We start from the raw sequence: 24396 nt of genomic DNA, 5'->3' as shown, positions 1-24396 counted from the left end.
GCACTCTGTTGATGATTAGTAATAAAAGTTCATTTTCCTCAAGATTCAACCACAAGAAAACGGCCTTAGCAGGAATATTTATGCTGACATATGAAAAAGCAATTCAAAGATTTAAAATCTATCTATTTTGATCTTAACACATAATTGTTTAGTACCTTAAAATTATTTCTTTGCATTTTTTCTGGGTCATTAAAAAACATTTTTTTTCTTTTCACTTCAGGCCATAAATTCTTATTCCCTTTGCTTTATAATCACATAGTAATTTCACCATCTTGAAACTTTCATCTATGCTAACCAACTCAAATTATACACTTGGAATAAATTTTTTCTATTTTATGTAATATATAAAGCTATCTCAGTTTGCTGTCTTGTCAATAAAAAATAGATTAGAAACATAATGTGACATTTTAGAATTTTAGCATAAATATCTGAATCAACAAAGTATTATTAATAAATTTATATTAAAGAGATGCAAAAAGAGTATAAAACATACTCTGAGAAACAGTAAAACACCCCCCATAAGGGGAAAAAAAGGAAAATAAATAAATAAATAAAAGAATTAAAGACTGTATAATGCCACAATTTAAGTATTTTTAAAAAGAGATGAGCAACAAAAGAGATAACCAGTGTGTATTAAGGTTGACATATTAATACATATTTTCCAAGTTTAAAGACACGTGCAAAGTTAAAATTGAAATTTTTTCTATTTTATGTAATATATAAAGTTATCTCAGTTTGCTGTCTTCATTTTCAATAAAAATAGATTAGAATCATAATGTGATATTTTAGAATTTTAGCATAAATATCTGAATCAACAGATTAAGTATTATTAATAAATTTATATTAAATATATGCAAAAAGAGTATAAAACATATTCTGAGAAATAGTAAAACACCACCCATAAGGGGAAAAAAAGGAAAAGAAAGAAAGAGAAAGAAAGAAAGAAAGAAAGAAAGAAAGAAAGAAAGAAAGAAAGAAAGAAAAAGAAAGAAAGACTATATAATGCCACACTTTAAGTATTTTTAAAAAGAAAAGAGATGACCAACAAAAGAGATGACCAGTGTGTATTAAGGCTGACATATTAATACATATTTTTAAAATTTAAGGACATGTGCAAGGTTAAAATTGAAATTTTGGCTGTGACATTGTCAAAAGTGAATAGTAAAAATTCATGTTGTGAAGACTGATTCCAAGTTTAATTTACCTCCTCTAAAATGTAATTGGTATTAAACAATTTCTCTTGTGTTACTAACATAAAAAAGACAACATCAGATATAAATGTTCACACTAGATTTAATATTAAAATCAAACTTACGTCTCTAAGTTGTCACCTTCAAGAACTGTCTGGACAGGCAGGTAACCAAGTCGAGGGTGTTTGGCAAAGTACTTCTTTGACCTGAACTTGTTCTTAAGCACCTTTGTAAAGTCTCGTACATCTTCCCCAGACGTTGTCTATAAGGTTGAAAACAATTACACTTCTCTCAGTAAAATGGAAGGCAATAACTATCTATAACAAAATCAGAGCAGATGTAAATTGATGCAATTAAATGTCAACAGTTTTGGTAGTTTTATGCATTTTTGAAATAAAGCACAGTCTCATGAAAACACTTGCCAATAAGAACTCATCACTAAATATATCCAGTGACAAGTTTATAATTTTTCATTCTCTGTTGAAAATAAACCATAACTAGTTCATTTCCCCAATATTTTAAAACTTGGGCCAAAAAGTAAAATTAGTTTTGAAATTTTTCCAAACTATTGGCTGGTTCTTATTACTAAAAAAATTTTCAATTTGCTATTAATTTAGTGATGACAGAGTATTGTGGCTATTATATGGTTTTAACGAAGCTGAGTTAATGGAAATTAGCCATAGAGCCGATGCTGGCTACACACAAACCAGCATATATTCTAGTGGGGAAAAAGACAAGACAATAAATAAGCGAGAAAGAGCAGAGCCATATTGGTGCTCTGTTTGGGAAGGAATACTGTCGATTTCTTTGTCCTTTCCCAACTAGGTAGACCTATAATTATTTTACCTGAACTACATTTTTAATAGTGCTATAAAATGTCACTGTTCCATTAGGTATTTTTAAATGATTCGTTTGATAATCATTTAGGGTGGTATGGACTAACACTACCCCAACCCTACCCACCCCATCATCCTATCCCATGAACTATTGTTCTCCAAGCCCCAGTTTTCTACTGTATATCACAATTCTAGTTTCTATTTGCAATACAGATATCAACTGCGATCCTTCTGAAGATGTATTTAAAATATTTGCATTATCTGCATAGAACTTAATGAAGCCCATGATCCTCTGGCTCCAACTTGGCTGCTCAACCTACCACTCATTATACCTCACTCCCTCTTCTTAGAGACAGAAAGAGAGAGGGAGGAGGAGGGGGAGGGGGAGGAGGAGGGGAGGGGGAGGGGGAGGAGGAGGAAGAGGGGAAGGAGAGAGAAACTTTCTTGTAATCACAGACACTGAGTGATAAGTATATTTGCTTATCTGCTGCCTGCTCCCTGTCCCTGCCCTTCAGCTTTTCCTTCACAACATGCATGCCCAGGACTCACAGAAACTTGTTTTGCAGACAGAAACTTTTTTTATTTTTTTGAGACAGAGTCTCACTCTGTCACCCAAGCTGGTATGCAACGGCGCGATCTCAGCTCACTGCAACCTCTGCCTCACAAGTTCAGGCAATTCTCGTGCCTCAGCCTCCTGAGTAGCTGGGACTACAGGTGCGCATCACCACACCTGGCTAATTTTTGTATTTTTAGTAGATGGGGTTTCACCATGTTGGCCAGGCTGGTCTCAAACTCCTGACCTCAAGTGATTCACCTGTCTCATATTCCCAAAGTGCTGGGATTACAGGTATGAGCCACCGCACCCAGCCAAAAATTAAAAAAAAAAAAAAAACAACTATTTTTGAAAACAACTAAGTTCTGAGTCAACCCTTATATAGTTTTGCCACTTTCTATCCATTCCCATTCTATCAAAACATGTCTGCTTCTAGTAAATAATTAAGGGAACTTTTGATTCTTTCGGCTTGCAAAGCAGAGATGAGGCAAGATTAAGCCGCAGCTACTTATCATGTAAAATTCATCAGTTTTTACATTGACAAAACAAACAACCCGCAACAAGATGCCAGCCCCATCCTATCACCAGGCCTTGCCATCAGATTCACAATGACCAATCTTTTCCTGAATAACTGAATATTAACTACATAATAATCTGCAGTTATATGGATATAGGGCTTCCCAAATGCACAGCAAAAGTGCAGAAGAAAAAGCTATTTATGAAAAGAAAAAGAATTCAAGGAAACCCTGTGGAGGAAAAAGGGTTGTTATAAGATCTGACGGTTTGAGAGTATTCAGCTCTTACCAGGCAGAAAAGGAAAAAAAAAAAAAAAACAGATTGTAGTTGGGAGCAAATAAGGAAACTTTTAGAGAAGCAATATCTGGGTCTCAGAATAAAGCCAAAATGATATATCATCTACTATAAACGATTTTCACATCTTTTGCAATGGTTATCACAACTGCAGATAATTTAGTTTAGAGATATGCTTAACCTAAATGTCTTGGTAAGGAAGGAAAAAAAGAAGTTTCCATAATAGAAATGCATAAAGAGGACCTGTGTGTAAGAATAAGCATTTATGACCCAATTTATTTCTTTGTCTGTTCTTAGTACACTGTTAATATAGAGAGAAATACTTAATGAGCAATGGACTCCAGCTTTTACTTGGGAGTAAACTCCATACCTAGCAATGTAAAAGTTTTGATCTCTTAGGCCAGTGGTTTTCAAGCCATATCCAGGTCTTCAGTTCACAGCCCTGAGTGGAGTGAGTGGGTGGGAGAAAAGGCCAGGTGGGCAAGGCATCAGGCCCCTTACCCAGTGTGCCTCAGAAAGGGTATGGTACAGTTTACACTGCAGTGGTTTTCAGTGAATTCATAAAGTTAAAAAAAAATCACCACTATCTAATTACAGGTCATTTTCATCACCCGAAAGAGAAACTCTGTACCCATAATCCTTCTCCTCCCACAACCCATGGCAAGCATTAATCTATTTTCTCTATGAATCTGCTTATTCTGGACATTTCATATAAACAAATTAATATAATATATGGTCTTTTATGACTTGCTTCTTTTACTTAGCATCAGTTCTTCTAGTTTATCTATATTTGAGTTCCAACACGAACTCTTGCTTGTGAAAAAAAGACACATTATTCAAAAGTGCCAGTCCAATTCCACAGCATACATTCTTTAGCTAAATATTTTCAAGACATGAAAGACCAAAGCAAAACCAACCAATAAACAAAAACAACCCCTTTCTATCCCATGCACAAAATAATCAACAAACAACTACTTGCTGTCCCAAAAAGTTATAGTAGTTACTGAAATCAGTTTCTAATAGCACTCATATTTACATGTTTTTAAAAGTTAGTACACACTCACATAGAAATAGCTTATTTTTATTTCTTTGAGGAAAAGCTAGCACAAAGAGTTGTAATCTAAGAGCATTAACTCACTATTGCCATACACTTTATGCAATATTAAAAGAAAAAGTGAAAAGTAATTCATCCCAAGGAATTAGGGATTATATTCAGGTTATCAGAGTGTAATTCTTCAGCTGGGATAGAGCCAATAAAGTGAATTTAACCCATTTTGCACCAAAAATGTTAAAACATTTATACTTGGTCCGATTTTTATTATATAATGGTAGTACCTAATATTTCTCTATTTTAAAATGCTAAAGTAATGGTTTGGTTTAGAAAAAAAGAAAAAGAAAGAAAAAAGAGAACCACCCACTTACCATAAAAAATATAACCAAACTCAACTCTATCTTTACACTAGGTATAATACATTTTTCTTTTTTTTTAAGCAAATAACTTTTGATATTATGATAGAAATATAAAATTGAAAGGAACAATCATTACTACACAAATTATCCAACATTTTAAATGCATTTCTTGGAAGATTCGGTTTCTGTTTATTTCTGTAAGAACAGAACAGATTTTGCAGATCCCATTAGATCAAACACAAGGGTAACATGTTAGCATCGGACCTTGTACCTTATAAATTGCTTTCCTTCAATCTCATTTAACCATCATGGCCTCTGAGGAGATTATCATCAGGTTTTTGAAGCCTAAGTAAACTCACACTAAGCCTTTGATGGACTCCAACCAAGTTCAGTAAGGAAACAAAATGTTCTTGAAAACCTGAGTCTTTTTATAAGACTACGTCATTGCTTCTAGAAAAATGGAACTGTTTTAAGTTTTGAAAGAGAAAGAATCCATAGCCATTGACTAAAATATCTAATATTGCATCCTAAATTTTTCCTTCATTTTAAATAAAGTACTGATTAGATGCCATGTGGTTGGTTTTTTAAAAAATTATATTAAAATGTCATTTTCTAAATAGGCTGGATGCAGTGGCTCACACCTGTAATGCCAGCACTTTGGGAGGCAAAGGAGGGCAGATTGCTTCAACTCAGGAGTTCGAGACCAGCCTGGGCAACACGGCAAAACCCCATCTCTATTAAAAAAACTAAAAAAAAAAAAAAAGAAAAGAAAAAGCTAGGCATGACAGCACGCGCCTGCAGTCCCAGCTACTTAAAAAAGATTTAAATGGTGTCTATAACACATGTTTGGTATAAGTACAACTAGAAAGAAAAATAAAATATAAATGAAGGAATAAAAACAAAATAAAGATTGCCAGCTATTTGACCATCCAGAGATAGCCATTTGTAACATTTTGGTGACTAGACTGATTTATTTTTATAATTCTTTTTATTTTAAAGTCAAACAAAATATATACACAGAAAAATGTATGGCTTAATGAAATATTATCAGTCGGAAAACAGAACACTGCTGCACATTCAAGAAGCCCCTCCCAGGCACAACGCTCTTCCCCTCTCTATTATTACAATCAACTTCATTTTTTGAAGTAGTACATAACTTGAATTATGTTTTAAAAATAGTTTTATCACTCCAATGTCTATCCTTAATTGGTTTTGCTCATTAAAAAAAAAAAATCTGATATATTTTAAATCACTTTTAACTTACAGGTCCCTCCTCCACACCTGCCATTTCCCTACAGTTTGTCTGTTGGAAAACTCAGACAATTTGACCTGCAGAGTTTTCCAGAGTCTGGATTTTACAGAATGTCTATTTTTGGTACAGTTCAACACTTTCATCTGTCCTCTTGATAACCTCCTACAAATCTGCAACTTGATCCAGATAATGCATCAGACTTTTGTCAAGACAATTAGTGGTATTTGGCAGTGTTATAGGAGGCACATAATAGCTGTCATCTCTCTTATGTGATCTTAGCAGCTGTTCACGCTAAGTGTCCGTATCCATTCATTGGGAATTGCAAAACGGTGTCATTCTATCATTCATTTTTCATTTATTACTTGGAATACTTTGTGATGGTTAATATTGAGTGTCAACTTGATTGGATTGAGGGATGCAAAGTACTGTTCCTGGGTGTGTCTGTGAGGGTGTTGCCAAAGGAGATTAATATTTGAGTCAGTGGACTGGGAGAGGCAGTTACACCCTCAAACTGGGTGGGTACCATCTAATCACTGGGCACCATCTAATCACCTGCCAGTACAGCTAGAATAAAGCAGGCAGGAGAAGATGGAAGAGCAGACTTGCTGAGTCTTCTGGCCTTCATCTTTTTCCGTGCTGGAAGCTTTCTGCCCTCGAACATAAACTCCAACTTCTTCAACTTTTGGACTGTTAGACCAGTGGTTTGCCAGGGGCTCTTGGGCCTTCGGCCACAGACTGAAGGCTGCACTGTCAGCTTCCCTACTTTTGAGGTTTGGGTACTCGAACTGGCTTCCTTGCTCTTCAGCTTGCAGACAGCCTACTGTAGGACTTCACCTTGTGATCATGTGAGTCAATACTCCTTAATAAACTCCCTTTCATATACACATCTATCCTATTAGCTCTGACCCTCTAGAGAACCCTGCCTAATACAAACTTTTATAAAGAAACATCACCACGTCTAACATTTAGGTACTCTGTGGTACAGTTCATTTACAAAAGTCAGGATAAATGTTTGACTGTGTTGACTAATTTTCAATATCATGAAATGGTTTCCTATCATTTTCCAAAGATGTTCAATGCTTTTGTTCACTTTAAATATCATGAGGAACTCAAAGATTTTAATGTATTTGATGGGGTTCAATCTATTGCAATTCTCATTACTGAAGGTCAAGTTCAGTTGGCAACTTTTAATGTGACTCTAACAGTCTTCAACAGCTTCCTTATTAGCTACTATTACAAGATGTTCCAAGCACACCTTTTAGGCCTTTTCAGTGTTAACAGGCTTTTTCTTTGCACGGAGCTGGGAAATATGCATTTGAAGGTAAAATTTATCTTGAAGTTACATTGATGATTCCAATTCAAATTTCTGATTTAAATTAACTTGCTTTCTAATACACCTCTATCTCCTTTTTTCAAAACCAAAAATCTGGTTCTCAAGGACACAAGAGATAATAGACCTAGACAATCCCATAATTATTCATTTGCTTTTTATCATATTACGTACATAATAGTCTTAGAACACTAATACCAATACTACCACCCATATGATTAGTGAAAACATTAAAATATAGATTTACTTTTCTATTTTCCTCCCATTCATAAGGTAGTTACACTGGCATGCTTTACGTGTAGTGATATAATTTTGTTCCTTATCTCTTTTTCTTAAAATTGCTTTATATGAGATTTGGTCTTGATACTTTTGTTGCTCTTTTTTTTTTTTGGTTGTACAATTAATTTTCCTAAACCTTTATAATGAAGTGAGGTTGGGGAAAGCTTTTCTAACTTCACAGAGATTCCTCTTCTTTTGCTTTTGTGTAGTATTTACAATTACAGTTCGTGTCTCAATCTATTCAGTCTGCTATAACAGAATACTATAGACTGAGCAGCTTAAATAAAACAGCAGAGATTTATCTCTCACAGTTCTGGAGACTGGTAAGTCCAAGATCAAAGGATTGGCAGATTTGTTGTCCAGTGAGTCTGCTTCCTGGCTCATACACAGCCGTCTTCTCACTGTGTCCTCCCATGGTGGAAAGGAAGAGAGAGCTCTCTGGGGTCACTTTTATGAATGCACTAATTTCATTCATGACAGCTCCATCCTCGTGACCTAATCACTTCCAAAGCCCCATCTCCTAACACTATCACACTAGGGATTAGATTTCAACCCATGAATTTTTGGGGGACATAAACATTCCATTCATAGCAGTCCTTGAGTTTGGGACTTTCTGGTCCTGTTCCCCCATACCCTCTACCAGCACACAGGCACATTTTGGACTAGGCCCTCTCCTTTCATTTCTGTTGCCTTAAGATGCTCCATATTGATTCTATTCCCAGAGGTTTTGCTCAGTGTGAGACCTTCTTTCTAGAAGGAAGCTCTGATGGGTCCAGTCTGAGAGCTCACAGCAGGCAAGAGCATTCTAGAAATGTCACACCTTTTTACCCTAGTCTCTGTGCATGGCAAAACCCTTCCAGGTTTAGCTCTGCTCTCAAGCCAGCTTTCCATTAAATATCTGTCGCCTATTTTGGGGGCTATCCAGTTCTTAGGCACCCTCACTTCCTTTTCTTTCATCTCATACAGGCAGTGATGTTTTGTACGTTTTGTGGCTGGTGGTGGCTTATCGCCACCTGGATTTATTTTGGATCTCTCTTGTTATCTAGTTTGGTTGCAAACGCTGCACATTTTAGTTTTGCTGTCTAGTTATTCCCTTTACAAATGTCTCTTTATGAATGTAATTACTTTACAAATGGAAGGAAAATGGCAAAGGCAAAAGACGTGGAGAAACTCTGGGCCGGGCATGGTGGCTCATGCCTGTAATCCCAGCACTTTGGGAGGCCAAGGCTGGCGGATCACAAGGTCAGGAGATCGAGACCACCTGGCTAACACAGTGAAACCCCGTCTCTACCAAAAATTCAAAAATTAGCTTGGTGTGGTGGCACATGCCTGTAATCCCAGCTACTCAGGAGGCTAAGGCAGGAGAATCACTTGAATCCGGGAGGTGGAGGTTGTAGTGAGCCAAGATTGCACCATTGCACTCCAGCTTGGGCAACAAGAGCGAAACTCCCTCTCAAAAAAAAAAAACCCAGCAACAACATAAAAACTCTGATGCCATGCTACCACCATCTTCCCCAGATGCCTCTGGACTGATTTTCAACAAGCACATCAAAATTCACATATACAAATTAGGGCTGTCCTTGAAATTGTCATTTTTGGAAAGCTAATGATGGTGACTCACTGTGAAAAACATTTTAGAACTGAACCTACACAGATAAGTAGGCATGTGAATTCTGAAAATGTACTTTACTCCACTGTACTGCTAATAAGTCGCCGTAAGACAATGAAAAATTACCTGTATAATAAGAATTAATCAATTTTTTACTTATTCCCCACCAACTAATATAAATGAATAAATAAAATATGGAAACTATCACTGAATTATAAAATGTACCCTGTGATACATCTATCTGTAGCAAAACCCTAAAGAAAATCACTTGTAAGGTGAAATCAAATAATTTTTTACTTTTGAGATTGTATTTTACCAACCAAAATAGTTAGGAAATTTTAAATTTTCTTCTATTTTATCCTTGATAGAGAACAAATATAGATATTTCACATGGAACATAATTTAGAGTTACTCTATCTTTTGCTTGAGTTTGTATATCTCTATATGAATGCATGTGTATCCTTCTATATGTCCCTGTTCATATTGCAAACTGTACAATCTTACTTTATGCTGAAATCTATGCATTACTGAACTTCAAAAGCATTAATATATGGCTGAAAGTTCCCTTTTCACTAATACGTACCACAAGAAGCAGCAAGGATAAAGTACAGAACAATCTAGAATGTAGAAAAGCTAACCACCCCCCCCACCCAGTATTCATAATCAAGTGATCCTTGAATAAATGGCTTTACTAGGTCAGCTCAAAGGACTCTTACTATTATCCCCAAGACCCACAAAGCAACACACAAACGGAAGCTATTTACAATACTACCAAATAACCTAAATCCCATAACACATAACTTCTAATTACCAATTTAAACAAAATAAGATAAAGAACCACAAATAAAGAAACAAAACAAAACAAAAAATATTTGTTTTAATTCTCCCAACAACTTTTTTTTGGGGATCACTTCTTAACTTGATATATCAGTATTAACTAATTCCTTAATGCTCCAAACGGTGGATTTAAACTGTTAATTACAAATATGAATAAATTACAGACAGACGAAAACAAGGATTTACAAAGAGGTAAATCAAGGTTATATATTAAAAAAAAAGTCATTTGGCACGCAGGCAGAATAATTAAACGTTATCATTTGGATCATGCACAAGTGCTAAAATCATTGTTGAACAGCACCCTCATTAGCAAAAGTTACTTCTTAAATATAGAAATCAGTAGTCCCAACTGGTATATGCATACTGCTAAGCGGTACATTTCATTATCACAAGACTTATTTTAAAGACATTCTTAACAGGTTTTTTTTTTTAACTATAAAACAACCTCTGAATTTTTATTTAAGTTTCAATGATTTCAACAAGTTGAAATTCAGACACATTCGAATGCCATGGATAGGATGCAATCAGTAAGAAAAGCTCAGATTTTCAAGTCCTAACGAAAAAATATGAAGCTAAAAAAATTAGCATTAGCAGAATCACCAAAGAGTCAAGAATCAGTAGGATAATAAGTCATCCAAAGTAAAATGGATTTTGCCCAAACCTCACCTTAAAAGCTAATGACAAATCTAAATGCACTGGACCTACTGGAAAAACAATGTAAGGTGAGCAGGAGCTGAAACACCACTTCAGGATGCTGAGGTCAGAGAAACAGCCGTGATGCTGCGTTTTCAGTATATTGGCAAACACCCATGTCACATCTGAAGAGACAAGACTGCCGAAAAACAAACTACCCTAACTCAAGGTAGAGCTTTCCGAAGAATGAATCAGCATTTTTAAAATATTTGATTTTTATAGTCTTACGAAGTACATTGATGCTGGCAGGGGTGGAAAGGATTGGTCAAAACAACTGCTTCTAGATTTTTTTTCTTTGTTCTTTTTGTTTTGTGTGTGTGTGTGTATGTGTGTGTGTATGGGTTTTATTTTTGCCAATGGCATATAGTTCATAAAAAAAAGGCACAATTTATCTTTTAACTTAAAAAAGAAATTCGATATTTTTTACTAGAAAATTGTAATTCTTCTCACTGAAAATATGATTCTTCCCATGGAAAACGTAATTTTGGTTCATTTCCCTATATATTAATCAATATCAACAAGAATATGTTTGAACCTCTTGCTTTAAAAACAACTGTATTTGCTTAAAACCTGCAATATAAATCTGTTTTGAGTGGTATTAATTTAATAAGCTATTTCTCATCGAGGTATTTTTTTCCTGTCATCGCCTCTTCTCACTAAACTCATCAAAGCTACCAGTACAAACTAGTCCTATGTAAAGCTCAGCAACTAAACTATGACATTGACAATGAATCTACCCTTGCAATTGAAATGCTAGAAGTAGCTGATGCTGTTGACCTTTCAAGCTACAAAATTTTGCAAATATCCTGTCTCTTCTCCCTGAGCTAACATGTCTCTAAAACTACCTTTCTATCCTGGCTAACCTTTCTTTGCTTATTTCCTCCTTTCCTTTTACTATTTCCTCCATTACCTTGCTCTATTTCACATTTTCTCTCCATGGATGCAGTTACTGTGCCTCACTATATGCATACAGCCTATCTACCTTTCTTTCTCCATTACAGTGGATTCTGTGTTCTTTTACACATTACCTTACATCTTGTTCATAATTACTATTTCAACCTATCTCCTTGAATCAATCCCGAAGCTCCCATGATAATGCCATCTCCTGTATCATCTTTTTCATTCGTGGCCATATAATCTCTCTTTCATAAAAACCAAGGGAAAAGGATGTTTACACTTGGCAAGGGTTCAGGACACACTAACTCCAAATATGGCACATTGGCAGTTGAGAAAACAGCAGACGTAGCAAGATCTCTCTGACCTTCTCTCACCCTTCTTCCCTAAAGGGTCATAAGACCCTTATTTGAGAGGTGCCCTCCTTATTCCTGGAGGGAAGAAACATCCTTATCACTGAAAACAGAAGGACACAGAGAAGAATCTGAACAAACAGGCCTTGCTAAGTTCCCCTAGTTCATTAGCATTAGGTCGTATCTTCTTACTCAATCATACTTCTGCACAACTGTCCACTCTTCATCAAACCTAGGCATAAAAATACACAGGCTTCCATGTTTCTTTGGGTCTTCTCTTCCTGATGAAGGCTTCCATGTAATGTAAAATTTATATTAAATCAATTTGTATGCTTTTCTCTTGTTAATCTGTCTTTTGTTACAGGAGCCTCAACTATGAAACTAACATGGGAAGAAGATATTTTTTTTCCTCTCCTACACACCCTTTTCCCCTTAGCTTCATCTACTAAAGCCAATGTGCCCTTCCCCTCTCCTTTGATAGCACAACGCCAGACAGGGCTACCATCTGTCACTTCACTTCTAGAGATGCAGTGATGACCTTCTAAAAGCCATCTCATTTCTAGAACCTTCTATGTCCCACTTCAGTCACACACTGGGGTATGGCCATACCCCAGGCCTCATCATAACTTAAAACAGCTTTTAGTCCAAAATCTCTAACTTGAAAAAATCTTTCACTGACTGGAATCTTCTGACTCTTCTTCTCACTTCTTATATTATAAATAAACCTCTTCTTTCCCCATCATCTTGATGTCTAGCCCTTTATCCCACCTTGGGATTTCTTCAGCATGAGGATATCTCAAATCAACCACAGTGTCATTAACACCTTTGAATTTTTCACTCCCTTGGCCTTCAAATATACTTTTCATCTTTTAATTCCAAAGCTGCTGAGCAATGATGGAGTCACAAACTACAAATCCTTGCCAATTAACCTCAGCTGCACTCTAGTGGCAAGGTAGCAATTAGTTTACTCATCTCTGTGTGACTCAAGATTGACCCTAGTAGCTATTCTAAACATTTTCCATTCTCCTTAGTATTTAACCCTATCCAATTCTCTCTCACTGTCAGCAATTGTATGAACTTTTATAAATCATGTGAAATTTAAAGAACTCTCCAATTTAAAGAACTATCTTTGGTTCAGTCATTATGAAAAACAGTCTAAAGGTTCTTTAAAAAATTAAAAATAGAACTATCATATCATCCAGTAATCCCACTTCTGGGTACATATCCAGAGAAAATAAAATCATTATCTCCAAAAGATATTTATACTCCTATGTGCACTGTAGCATTATTCACAATAGCCAAGATATGGAATCAACCTAAGTATCCTACAACAGAAAAATGGATAAAGAAAATACAGTGAAATATATCCAGTCATAAAAAAAGAAGGGAATCCTGTCATTTGCAATAACTTAGATGAGCCTGGAGGACATTATACTAAGTGAAATAACCCAGATATGGAAAGACAAATACGGCATGATCTCACTTATATGTGGAATCTTTAAAAAAAAAAAAAAAAAAGTCAAGCTCATAACAGCACAGAGTAGAATGGTAGTTACCAGGGGCTGGGGGGTGGAGGAAAAGAGAAGAGACTGGTCAAAGGGTATAAACTTTCAGTTATATGATGAATAAATTCTGGAGACCTAATGTACAGCATGTGGCTACAGATAACTTGAAATTCACTAACAGAATAGATCTCATCTCAAAAAAAAAAAAAAACCACACGCTATCTTTTATATGCTCTAACAACATATGAAAATGTTTCTAATTTGAATTAAATTTTGGTTACTTACCACAAAGATGATTTTAAAGAAGATCTGAGTAGGGTAATTTTCACGATGAAATTAAATCATCATAAATAAAAAATAAATTAAATCTGAACATCTTTAATATAAGATATAATCATTTATTTAAAAAAATGATAATACCTGCATTCAAAGGTTTAGTGCATGGATAATACGAAAAAAAAATTGACTATTGTCTTGATTCATAAGTTTAATATTCTAAAAAATATTACAGTCTTGTTGAATTTCTCCACATAGAGATATTTTTTCTCCTTCATGAAATTTTCTCTGTATTTCCAACTCCTAGCAAAATGCCTGGTATGTAAAAGGGTATTCAACAAACGTAATATTCCAGCAAGGATACACATAAACCCCTATTTTCCAATGTGCTAACTGTGTGTGTGTGTGTGTGTGTGTGTGTGTACTTCCCTAATGGAGTTAAGTCACTAAATCCACGCCATTAACTTTGCACAAACCGCTTACCTTCTCTAAGACTTAATTTTTTCTTCAAAATTAAGATAAGTTAGATGATCTCTTAGAGCTTTAATTCCAGCTTTAATATCCTATAACTAGTATTTATAAAGTCAGATATGAGCTCATTTGGCTTTTATGAGGCAAATTTAACTAACACAGGGAGAAAAGTATAAAAGTCATCCCAGTCCTCAAGGAGGTAAAAAGATAATTGAGAAGACAAAAACCCCGCACAGTTAGAAAATGATACAAGGGAACATAGAATCAAATGCTAATTGGTAAAGTAGAGGCTATTGGCAAAGGCCCCTGAACTAAGTGCTTTGATGAGGGTGAAACTGGAGGAGCTGGGAGAGATTTCACACACAAAGTGGGAGTTGAGCTGTTTTTGTGAGAAGGTGGGATTTGGACATATGGAGACAGAATGATGACAGGCATTAAATATCATCTGTGTCATGCTGTCTCTTGAAGATCAACTCTTATTAAGCCTAATGAAAGAATTCTTAAATGTACAAATTTGGATTATAGAATAGTAGGGAGAAATAAGACAAAAAAATCATTTCCTAGAGAAATAAAAATTATGCTACATTTCTTCAGATACTTTATATATATATAAATTATCAATATCATAAAATACTTTCATGAGTCATGATAGTTCATTCATATACCATTAGTCTTCTTACAGCTAAAGGAAAACATTATCATAAATCATAAGCAGATATATTGGCAAAATATTTAGGGTGCTTCGTGGATTTAAAATAAGGTTTCTAAATTGTGGAAAGCTCTTAAAAATAGAAACATTCAGAGTCAGCTGTAAAGGACTTCGAAAAGGAAAGAGATGAAGTCAGTAAGGTGACTGGAGCATCTTCTTAACTAAAAAGGGAGATGCAGTCTGAAGAATGAAAACATCAAGGTCCATATGGGAAGTTCTGATCCATTTAACACTCAAGTGGTGCTTATTATCACTGTACCAAACAAATTCATACTTGAGTTCATTTTCTAAGGCAGACATGAAATGACTTTAGGAAATGTTGAGTAAAAGATGGATGAAGCATAAATAAAACTTAAAAGAGTAGAGCAAATGTAAAGAATGTGGGTGAAAAGAAAGAAATTTCAGAAAGCAGTTAAATCAGGTCATTCATTGCTATTAAATGCAAGTATCTTTTTAAAGATTCAATTTACATATATTTCTAGTTATTTTACAAAAAGTTGTAGGATCAAATGCAGAAAGTGACCTGTCACACAGATGATTTATAAGTAGGCTGTTGATAAGATCACTACAAAGCCTCAGAAATGGGCAAAGGATGTCTTGAAAAATGAAGCTATCCTTGTATAATGCAGGATAAGCTGCAATCTTGGAAATGATAACAGTGACTTTTGAAAGACTATGCAACAAGAACAGTTTTGGGTAACTTACAGATTTCATTTAAAATTGGTAGTTGGAGAGTGGAATTCACATGTGTATCAGTGATTCTTAAGTATGTACCCACTGGATGACAACTGTTGAAGATATGTGGGTTTCAAATTGTTTAGGTATTTTGTAAAGCCATTAAGAATTATTATATGTTTAAGACCAAGAAAAATAGTAATTTTATATATCTTTACTATAACAACATATATTTACTTTATGATATTTTGATAATAGCATTTTATAATCAGCTTCTAAATTTCTATAATAGCTATTCATGTAAATATTACTATGATATTTTTCCCCAATCCAAATTCCTGACAATGATCCGCAGGGTTCTATACAATCTGATAGTTGCCTTTCTTTTTAATCCCATCTCCTACTATTGTCTCTCTTTTGTCAAATTTGTCCTGGTTTCTTTCTGTTCCCTGGTTACACCCACCTCTTTCCCAACCTCAGGGTGGGCTTCAAAGATATTGGACCTATGCAGTTGCACAGGGCCCTACAATCAGAAGGGCCTTGAACTTGATTTACCCCTCTGATGTTGCCACCTTGGAAGTCTTAATAATTGTTAAACAAGGGGCCCCCCAGTTTCATTTTGCACTGGGCACTTCCAGTTGTGTAACCAGTGCTCCTTTCCATGCATCCCTTGGGGAACAGGCTCCACTTTCTGTAGCCCAATCACGCTAACCTTTTTTCCATCTCAGACAACTGTATGTTTTGTTTCTTCTTTCTGAAACATGCTTCTACTAGTTCTTTACAGGGCTGAATCTTTCTGAAACTTTGGTCTCAACTCAAATGTCAATTCAGGCAAAGCTGACTGATTTCTTTATCTAAAGTGTCTCTTCTAATCATTCTATCTCATTATCCATTCATTTCCTTAAAGGCACTTACTGCAATGTATAATAACCCCATTTATTTGTTTCCTTGTTCATTCTCACACGATCTTCCTCCTAAAGGGAGAGTAGCAGGAAGTCCACAATCTTATCTTTCTGGGTATACTCTGGTACACTATCAGAGCTGAAATTACTGACAAGGATTCTCTCCTTGACCAAATTTGTGTTGGCCTCCTGTAAGCTCTGTTGTCTACTGAAGCCTTGGCCTATAAAAGCTGCAAATTTTCAGCACAAATCATTTTGTCCATCCCCTTCCACCCACTTCTCCATTAAAAGACTTAAACAAACATGAACATAATTTGTAATAGTTCAAGGCCACATCCCTAGGATGACCCTTAAAAAAGGGATTATTAAGGCATCTGCCCCCTTAAAGCGTCTGCCTGAAAAACAAACTCCAGGCTGCCAAAAGAATTTACTGTTTGCTCTAGCCAACACCTGAAGACAGGTCCCTGCTCACTCTTTCTTAAGGCATTTACTGAAAAGGGCTTACAATGGAGAATCCTTCCTCTGTCCCTTTGAGATGTGGATGTATCTCCAACAACTCAGGAGTGTCTTTCTCAAGGATCTGAAAGCCATTTCTTTGAAATGTAATCATCAGGAAGGATAGGATCCCTGTCTCCCAGTCTCTCTGGAATGGTAGAATCCTAACTCTGACAATTGCCAGCTCACAGGCACAGCTGGTCTGATGGAACTGATGCTGACCAATGCTTTGTCATTTTTCACTTCCTTGCCTCTGCTCAAGTCCCTCTTTTGTTTCCCCAGTCTATTCCCTCCTGAAAACACCCAGTCACCTCTGTACAAACAGAAGCATATGTGCATAATCAGTATATTATTGATTGAAATCTGTCCTTACCACTTTAACTAGTGTCTGGTTTTGTTTATCTTTGACAAGAGGGCCTGACACCTGCAAAATGTTCAATATTAATTTGTTGAGTGAATAAATAAGTTAATAATAGTAATAAATGATGTCTCACAAATTTTCTTGGGGAGATTTCTTTTTCCTGGTTAAAGCTATTATGTGATATGGGCACTTCCTCCATTATAATTCAGCAATATTTTCTAGAGATTTCCTCTCCATACACAGGGCACTTATTTATTTGAGATAAGATAGCTATGAGTGTGAGATTTATATGTGTATATTTTATAAGTATTGCAGCCTTTCTGTCAATTTATGATCCAAAAAAGTAACTCAATTCCCTAAACCAAAGAAAATAGACAGCTTGATGAATACATTTGGGCATTATTTGGATGGAAGTAAAAGAATAGCTATTAATAGAACATGAGGATAACTTCAGGAAAAAATAGCTGTAAATCAAAGGAACAAGAACTTATGTCCAATACTGGTGGGGCTATAGTAAAATTGAAACTTTATCAAAGTGTGATAATAATGTCAATTGGGATAAACCTATTTTGAAAAAAACCTTGACATCAAGTATTTTGACCATAAAAAATACTCATATTCATTGACTCAAACAACCTACTTATAGGCTTTATTCTATTGCAATGTAATTTACATAATATCTGGAATGAGCTACCTTCACAAAGATCCTTGTAAGAGTGTTATTTATAACATCAGAAAATTGAAAATAAACTAAAGGTCAAAATTTCAGGGAATGGTTAGGTAAACTGTAGTAATTCACTCAATTAAAAATTTTGTGACTAAAAAAATTATACTGTGTGACAAAATGGAACGTTGAGTGAAAAATATCAGGAACAAAGATACATAAATAAAAATATAAATAGAATCTTAAAACCAGGGATATGGAAAAATTAGAAGGTAGTTTATTCAGGAGCTAGAGTTAGGAACTATATTTTTAATATCTCCATTTTCTGTATTTTTGCTAATATGAATATGGTATTTAACTATGAAAGCATAAACATGTCTAAAAGAAACATGATTTTTCATTACATAGTATCATTTTCAATGTAGGTCAGTATCAGCTCTTAAAAGAATTTGCTACCAAAAAAGTTTAAAATCAAAACACAGATGTTAAAAAAAAGTTAATATTTTTTACACTAATTAATTCAACATAAATGAGTTTACTTAAAAGAAAACAAAAAAATCTTCAAAGTGATATTTTTTCAAAAAAGATTAAGTCTAAATAAACAATAAAATTTTAGATACTAGTTAATTCAATGGCAATGTATTAAAAACAAAACAGTGGGTTAGTACTCACAGGTATACAATATTCCACCATTGGGTAATGTAATTTGTGACCTTTTGCTGTTCGACCCGAAAAGAAACAACTCTGGCAGACATCGTAGTTAAAATGCTTAAGGCTTCTATACCTAGAAAAAAGAAAAGAAATGTATTGGCTTGCATTACTATTATTTGGTCTAAATTTGTGGTAAGAAATTTCATTCATCCAAATTACCAAAAAAAAAATAAAATAAAATTTTGGAGTTCAAGTCTCTGAAATATGCTTCTAACTGTTTATATATGAGAGGGAGACAAATATACATGTCAGGAGATTTCTTTTAATGCTTGAATATGAATGGAAAATGATAAACAAGAAAAGAATTGTATCTATTAAGTTGAAACATCAAATTTTAAAATATCAATTATACCATCAATAAGAAACGAATTTTAAAATTCCCTCACAAAGATACAGTTTTTAACAATAAGCACTTTTATATTTGGTTTAAATTAGTCACTAGAAAAAAAAGAAATCAAGAAATACTGTGTAACAAAGGAAAAACTAGATAAAGCCTTGATCACAATGCATCCTTGAATGGAAATGGTGTTTTAAAATCTCTGGCATAAGAATGACACTGCACATTGACTTCTACTTGCAGAATCTTATTTACAAAAGCAAAACCTTAGATGATAAGTTTCTATGGGTCTGAGTGGAAAACATCTTGTCCGAAATCTATTCTGTCAGCATTGCTGGTAGAACCAAGAACATAAATTATACCCACATCTACAGAAAAAAATTAAATGATAGAACCAACAGAATGAAAATGGAAGCAAAATTTAAAGGTTGTGTGGCTGTAAACTACTAAGTGCTGAGTAGCTTCTAAAATGACCTGAAAAATCACTTGCAAATCAATCTTAAGGAAATCATTCTGCATATACTACAGCCAGCTTACTTTTGCCAAGGAGGCTATTGGTTTGAAACAAACACATACATCTCTTAGCCTATCAGCATGGCTTGACAGGTATGATTGACATCTTCTTTCTAAATGAAATTTTGTTTTCTGCTGAATACTCCCTTGGCAGATAGCCATTCTCTCTTTTTCATTGGTAACATACCCTTGTACTGTTAGCACATTTTAGCAATGAGCCTTGAGAAAATTACTGTTTCTTAGCCTCTCTTGCTGATGTTGGTGACCAGTGTAATACAAACCAAAGTTATTGGGTAGGGGTTCTAATTGGAATTTCAAGGGACTGACTCAGCTGGGAAGAGGCATGCTACCTCTTCCTCCCCACTGGAAAATGGATCTGACATCCAGAAGAGTCACTTTGTTAGCATGAAGTGGCTTTGAAGATGGAAGCCACATGTTAGGGATGACAGTGCATGAAAACAGAGCTAAGGGACCAGGTGGTCATAGAGAACAGTCTTGGATTACCTACCTTCACTTTGTTTACAAGAAAGAAAACTAAAGCTCTAATTTATTTATGCAACCACTATTAAGGAATTGTATATGATTCTAACTGAAACAATTCCCAGCTTACAAAACATTCTGTAAATCTAAGATTTCATTAACATTTTATTTGGAAGTAATTAGTGAAAAACTCTAGCAGTATTTATAAAAGTTCTGGGAAAATGAAATATATATATATATATATATATCTTGGGTAGAAGCTTGATAGAAAGACAGTCTGAATGAAGTTAAGATTATTCTATAATAGACATATTCCTCTATCTTTATTTCTGTACTTGCCTTTCCATTCGTTCTCTGAAGCCACAGAGAAAGATGCATCTCTTTACAACTAAGCTAATCAGACCTATTCCAACTGGACCCCATTTTACTATTGGAATTGTTCTTATATTCATTCCCTTCATGCGTAATCTTTGTGCAATAATTAAGTCACCATTAGCTTGAAGAAACCTTTGCTTGCTCAGTCTTGTGCCTAAACCAGGTATCAAGTCTGGACATATTTCTCTTTCGTTCCAAATACAAATTTTAGATGTACTATATTCTCAATGTAGAAAACAGGAAAAATATAAATGCAAGTAAAAGTAAGACAATATATCACTTACCATCTTCCAATTTTCAATATCCTGACATATTTTAAGTTATAGCTAGATTTCTTAAACAAGTTGTTTGCACATATTAGCCTATATATTTTCCTGAGCCATCTTTACAATGACACGGATAGAATCCTCTCTAAGATTCCTAATGACTTCTCCTGATTCAAAGAATCTTTCTGATGCACTTAACACCTCTACCATCTTGCTAAAGCCTTCTCTTTGACTTCCACAACACTATGCTTCTTTATTTCTCTGAAGAATCCTGTTCTCTCCCTTATTATACCTCCCTCTAATCTTGCCTTTTACTGAGCAACACCAGGTTTTTCTGGCATTTCCACTTCATGGAAATGCTCAACAACACACTCATAGGTTTAGCTACTATCATACTAATGATGTTATTGGTAGTAACAAAAACAGCCAACATTTACTGAATGCCTACTCTGTTTGTGATAAGAACTGCCCTAGACACTTTCATGTATTAACTATTCCTATGAGGAAACACTCATAGAATTTAAAGTTGAAGAAACTCAGGTTCAAGCAGGCTAAGTATCTTATTCAAAGTCTCAGCACCAAACAATAGATCCAGGATTGAAATCCAAGTAGCCTGAGTCCAGAGCTACTTCTCAATACACTATCTCCTGAATATCCTCCTATAACCTTAATCTCTGACCTGCTGGTCAACTTCACATCTCTATCATAGAGACATCTACAGGTCAATTTGATAGTACTAGCAGAAACTTAAACCCTTGAAATTTAACACTTCAGGTTGTTCACCCTTTATAATTGCTCTTTCATATTTTTCTTATTAAATATTTCAAGTTAATTCAAAAATAGGGAGAATATAATAAACATCCATGTACCCACAACTCAGTTAAATCTTAATATTCTGCAAAGTTGCTTCAGGTCATTTTTAATTTAAGAAATGAAACTTTAAAGGTCATTCAAATATGTAATGTTTTTAGAGTATTTTGTCCTCTCCTTCACTCTCTACATCCATCAGAAGCTGAGAAATATGGTCCCTCATGGCATCTCTAGGTTATACCAATGGCCACATATGGCAGATTTTATATATATATATATATATATATATATATATATATATATATATATATATATGGCAGTCTCTTCCCAAGTCAATTAATCTGGATATTTCCTGTGGCTTCACATTACAGTTTATATCCAGAGTAATATTTTTGGTCTAATAATTAGTGCCTTAAATCAATTGCTCTTTTCAATACCATTTAATTACTTCTTAATATTAAATCTCTCCTCTCCTAAAAATCTAATCTGCTTTTTAAAACCATCTTGATTAAGAACACAAACTGGAGAACCAAAGAGTTCTGGATTTGAATCCTAACTTTGTCTCTGCACAATCGGCTGCCTGGCCTTGGGCAAGTTGACTAATCTTGGAGTCTTAGTTCCTTTATGTGTAAAGTAGAGGTAATACTCCCAATCTTACAGAGTTGTTATGAAAAGTGACTAAAATAACAAATATAACACCTCTTGGCACACTGTCTGACATAAACAATAAATAGCAGTGATTATTAGCTTTGATGGCTACATCTCTCATTTGAATTATCTTCCCAGTAGTAGACTGACCTTGCCACATTCCAGCTATTCCCTCTCCCGTACATCTATGTCTACCAGATACTCCAAATGTAGCCATTCCAAGAACCCTGCTGCATTTAAACTGTGACTTTACCATTTTTCTTCTTCCAACATTTGTGCTTTGACTTCCACTGGAAGTCATCTATTACCCTCGCTGTCTGCCAGACTAATGCTCATTCTACTTCATACTACCTACCTGTCTTTTCATCCTCTTAGAATGCATGGCAGCAAGGCCCTCTGACCTCACAATACTTTAGTCTTCCCAACTACACCATAATGCATGAGAGTAGAGAACTTTTGAATTTCCATTTCTTATGTTAGCCATCCACAGAGAATGCAACGATATGCTTTATACAAACTATTATGCTGATAAAGTCAGTCAAATGAAAGCAATTCTGTTTAATTCAAGATACTAATACTGATACAATATACAACAACAACCAATCCCAGCCCTCCTGATTTGACTGTTCCTCAGAGAATCACCATATTGGTACTTCGTCTTCTGGTACGAATAAAAGATACACATAGGGCCAGGTATGGTGGCTCACGCCTGTAATCCCAGCACTTTGGGAGGCCAAGGAGGACAGATCACATGGTCGGGAGTTTGAGACCAGCCTGGCCAACATAGTGGAACCCAGTCCCTACTAAAAATACAAAAATCAGCCAGGTGTGGTGGCATGCACCTGTAGTCCCAGCTACTCAGGAGGCTGAGGCAGGGAAATAGCATGAACTTGGGAGGCAGAGGTTGAAGTGAGCCAAGATCATGCCACTGCACACCAGCTTGGGTGACAGAGTGAGACTTGGTCTCAAAAAAGCAAAAAAAACCCAAAAAACAAAACAAAACAAAAAAATTTTAAAAAGATACACATAAAATCTTGAATTTCCCTACTGAGTAGGCTTATGTTGTTTCATAATAGATTTCCAAATTAAACTGGGGCTATTTTCCAGATTTCCCCCAGACGAGAAATATAATATATTCAAGAGTCAAATGTATACCTATGTTAAGAGGAGTGGATCAGGATGTCCAAAAATCTCCACCTTAGGACAAACCATAGACTCTGCACTGTCGGCTTTGGGGTCACAAACTGAAGAGTCTGACACACTGATTACATTAAAGTATGGCATTTTGCAGTGCCTCTCACGGGAAGAAGTCAGGTTAATGTACTTCACATCAAACTTGGCAGAAATGACACGAAGTAATTTGATTACTTCTCAGCTGGTAATTAAACATTGCTTCCTGCTTACTAAGTTTGACCCCAACACCTCAGAATATTTACCAAATTCCATCAGGGTTATATATTTATAATCAGCCATAGAATTTTCATGCATGAATCATTTCTGTGACCTAAATAAACAGACATTCATGAAAATCTCTGGTTCTGATCCAAGTAGTGTAAATGACAATAATAATAGCAACAATAATAAAATATGCTTTATGTAGTAGTTATAAAAAGAAATGCTACTTTTAGATAGATGAGACATACTGAACATACCATTTATTTAGAAGGCAAACCTCCAAATGGGAATGAATGGGAATGGAGGATGGACATACCACTGAGATTACACAAAGGGAACAGAAAATAGCCTCCTCCAGCACTGACACGCCTTACCTGAACCCGACAATTGGACATTCTTTACAGATGTTGCATTTGGCCTGATGTTTTGCAGTCTCCGCTGCTGCCACTCGATGTAAAACTGGCAGCCAAACCATGGACTGTGGTTCCAAACGCATCCAATCTATAAACTCTTTCACACTTATTTCTGGTTTATTGTTATTCTGGTGAAAAAAGAAATATATTAAAAGTGAAGAAATGCCTTCATTTAAACTGTAGCAAGTGTTGTTGCTTCATAATCTTCTGAAAATTTGTGCAGAAGAGGAAACTATATAACTCTTTCCATGTCAGTTAAGTCACAATGCTTTAAGGTCCTTCAAGTCAAGAAAATTCTAGAACTTATGAGTAGAAAAAGCAGAAATTGTCACATAGGAAGAACT

The 24396-nt window shown here is 35.1% G+C and overlaps 1 protein-coding gene across 5 annotated transcripts in view; it reads right to left on the bottom strand.

The window, feature by feature from the left end:
• Window positions 1-24396, bottom strand: part of UTRN (utrophin) — a 516343-nt gene that overhangs the window by 30986 nt on the left and 460961 nt on the right. For all 5 annotated transcript variants that reach the window (XM_055266343.2, XM_055266390.2, XM_055266360.2 and 2 more), the window contains 3 exons: window positions 24014-24180; window positions 18777-18888; window positions 1316-1452 (listed from right to left, as the gene is read on the bottom strand). In XM_055266343.2, coding sequence (XP_055122318.1) covers window positions 1316-1452; window positions 18777-18888; window positions 24014-24180 — 416 coding nt within the window. The remainder of the gene's footprint in view (window positions 1-1315; window positions 1453-18776; window positions 18889-24013; window positions 24181-24396) is intronic.

The sequence above is a fragment of the Symphalangus syndactylus genome, chromosome 2 (genome assembly GCF_028878055.3).
Source record: "Symphalangus syndactylus isolate Jambi chromosome 2, NHGRI_mSymSyn1-v2.1_pri, whole genome shotgun sequence".
Taxonomy (NCBI): Eukaryota; Metazoa; Chordata; class Mammalia; order Primates; family Hylobatidae; genus Symphalangus; species Symphalangus syndactylus.
This window is presented reverse-complemented; position numbering and strand designations above follow the sequence as displayed.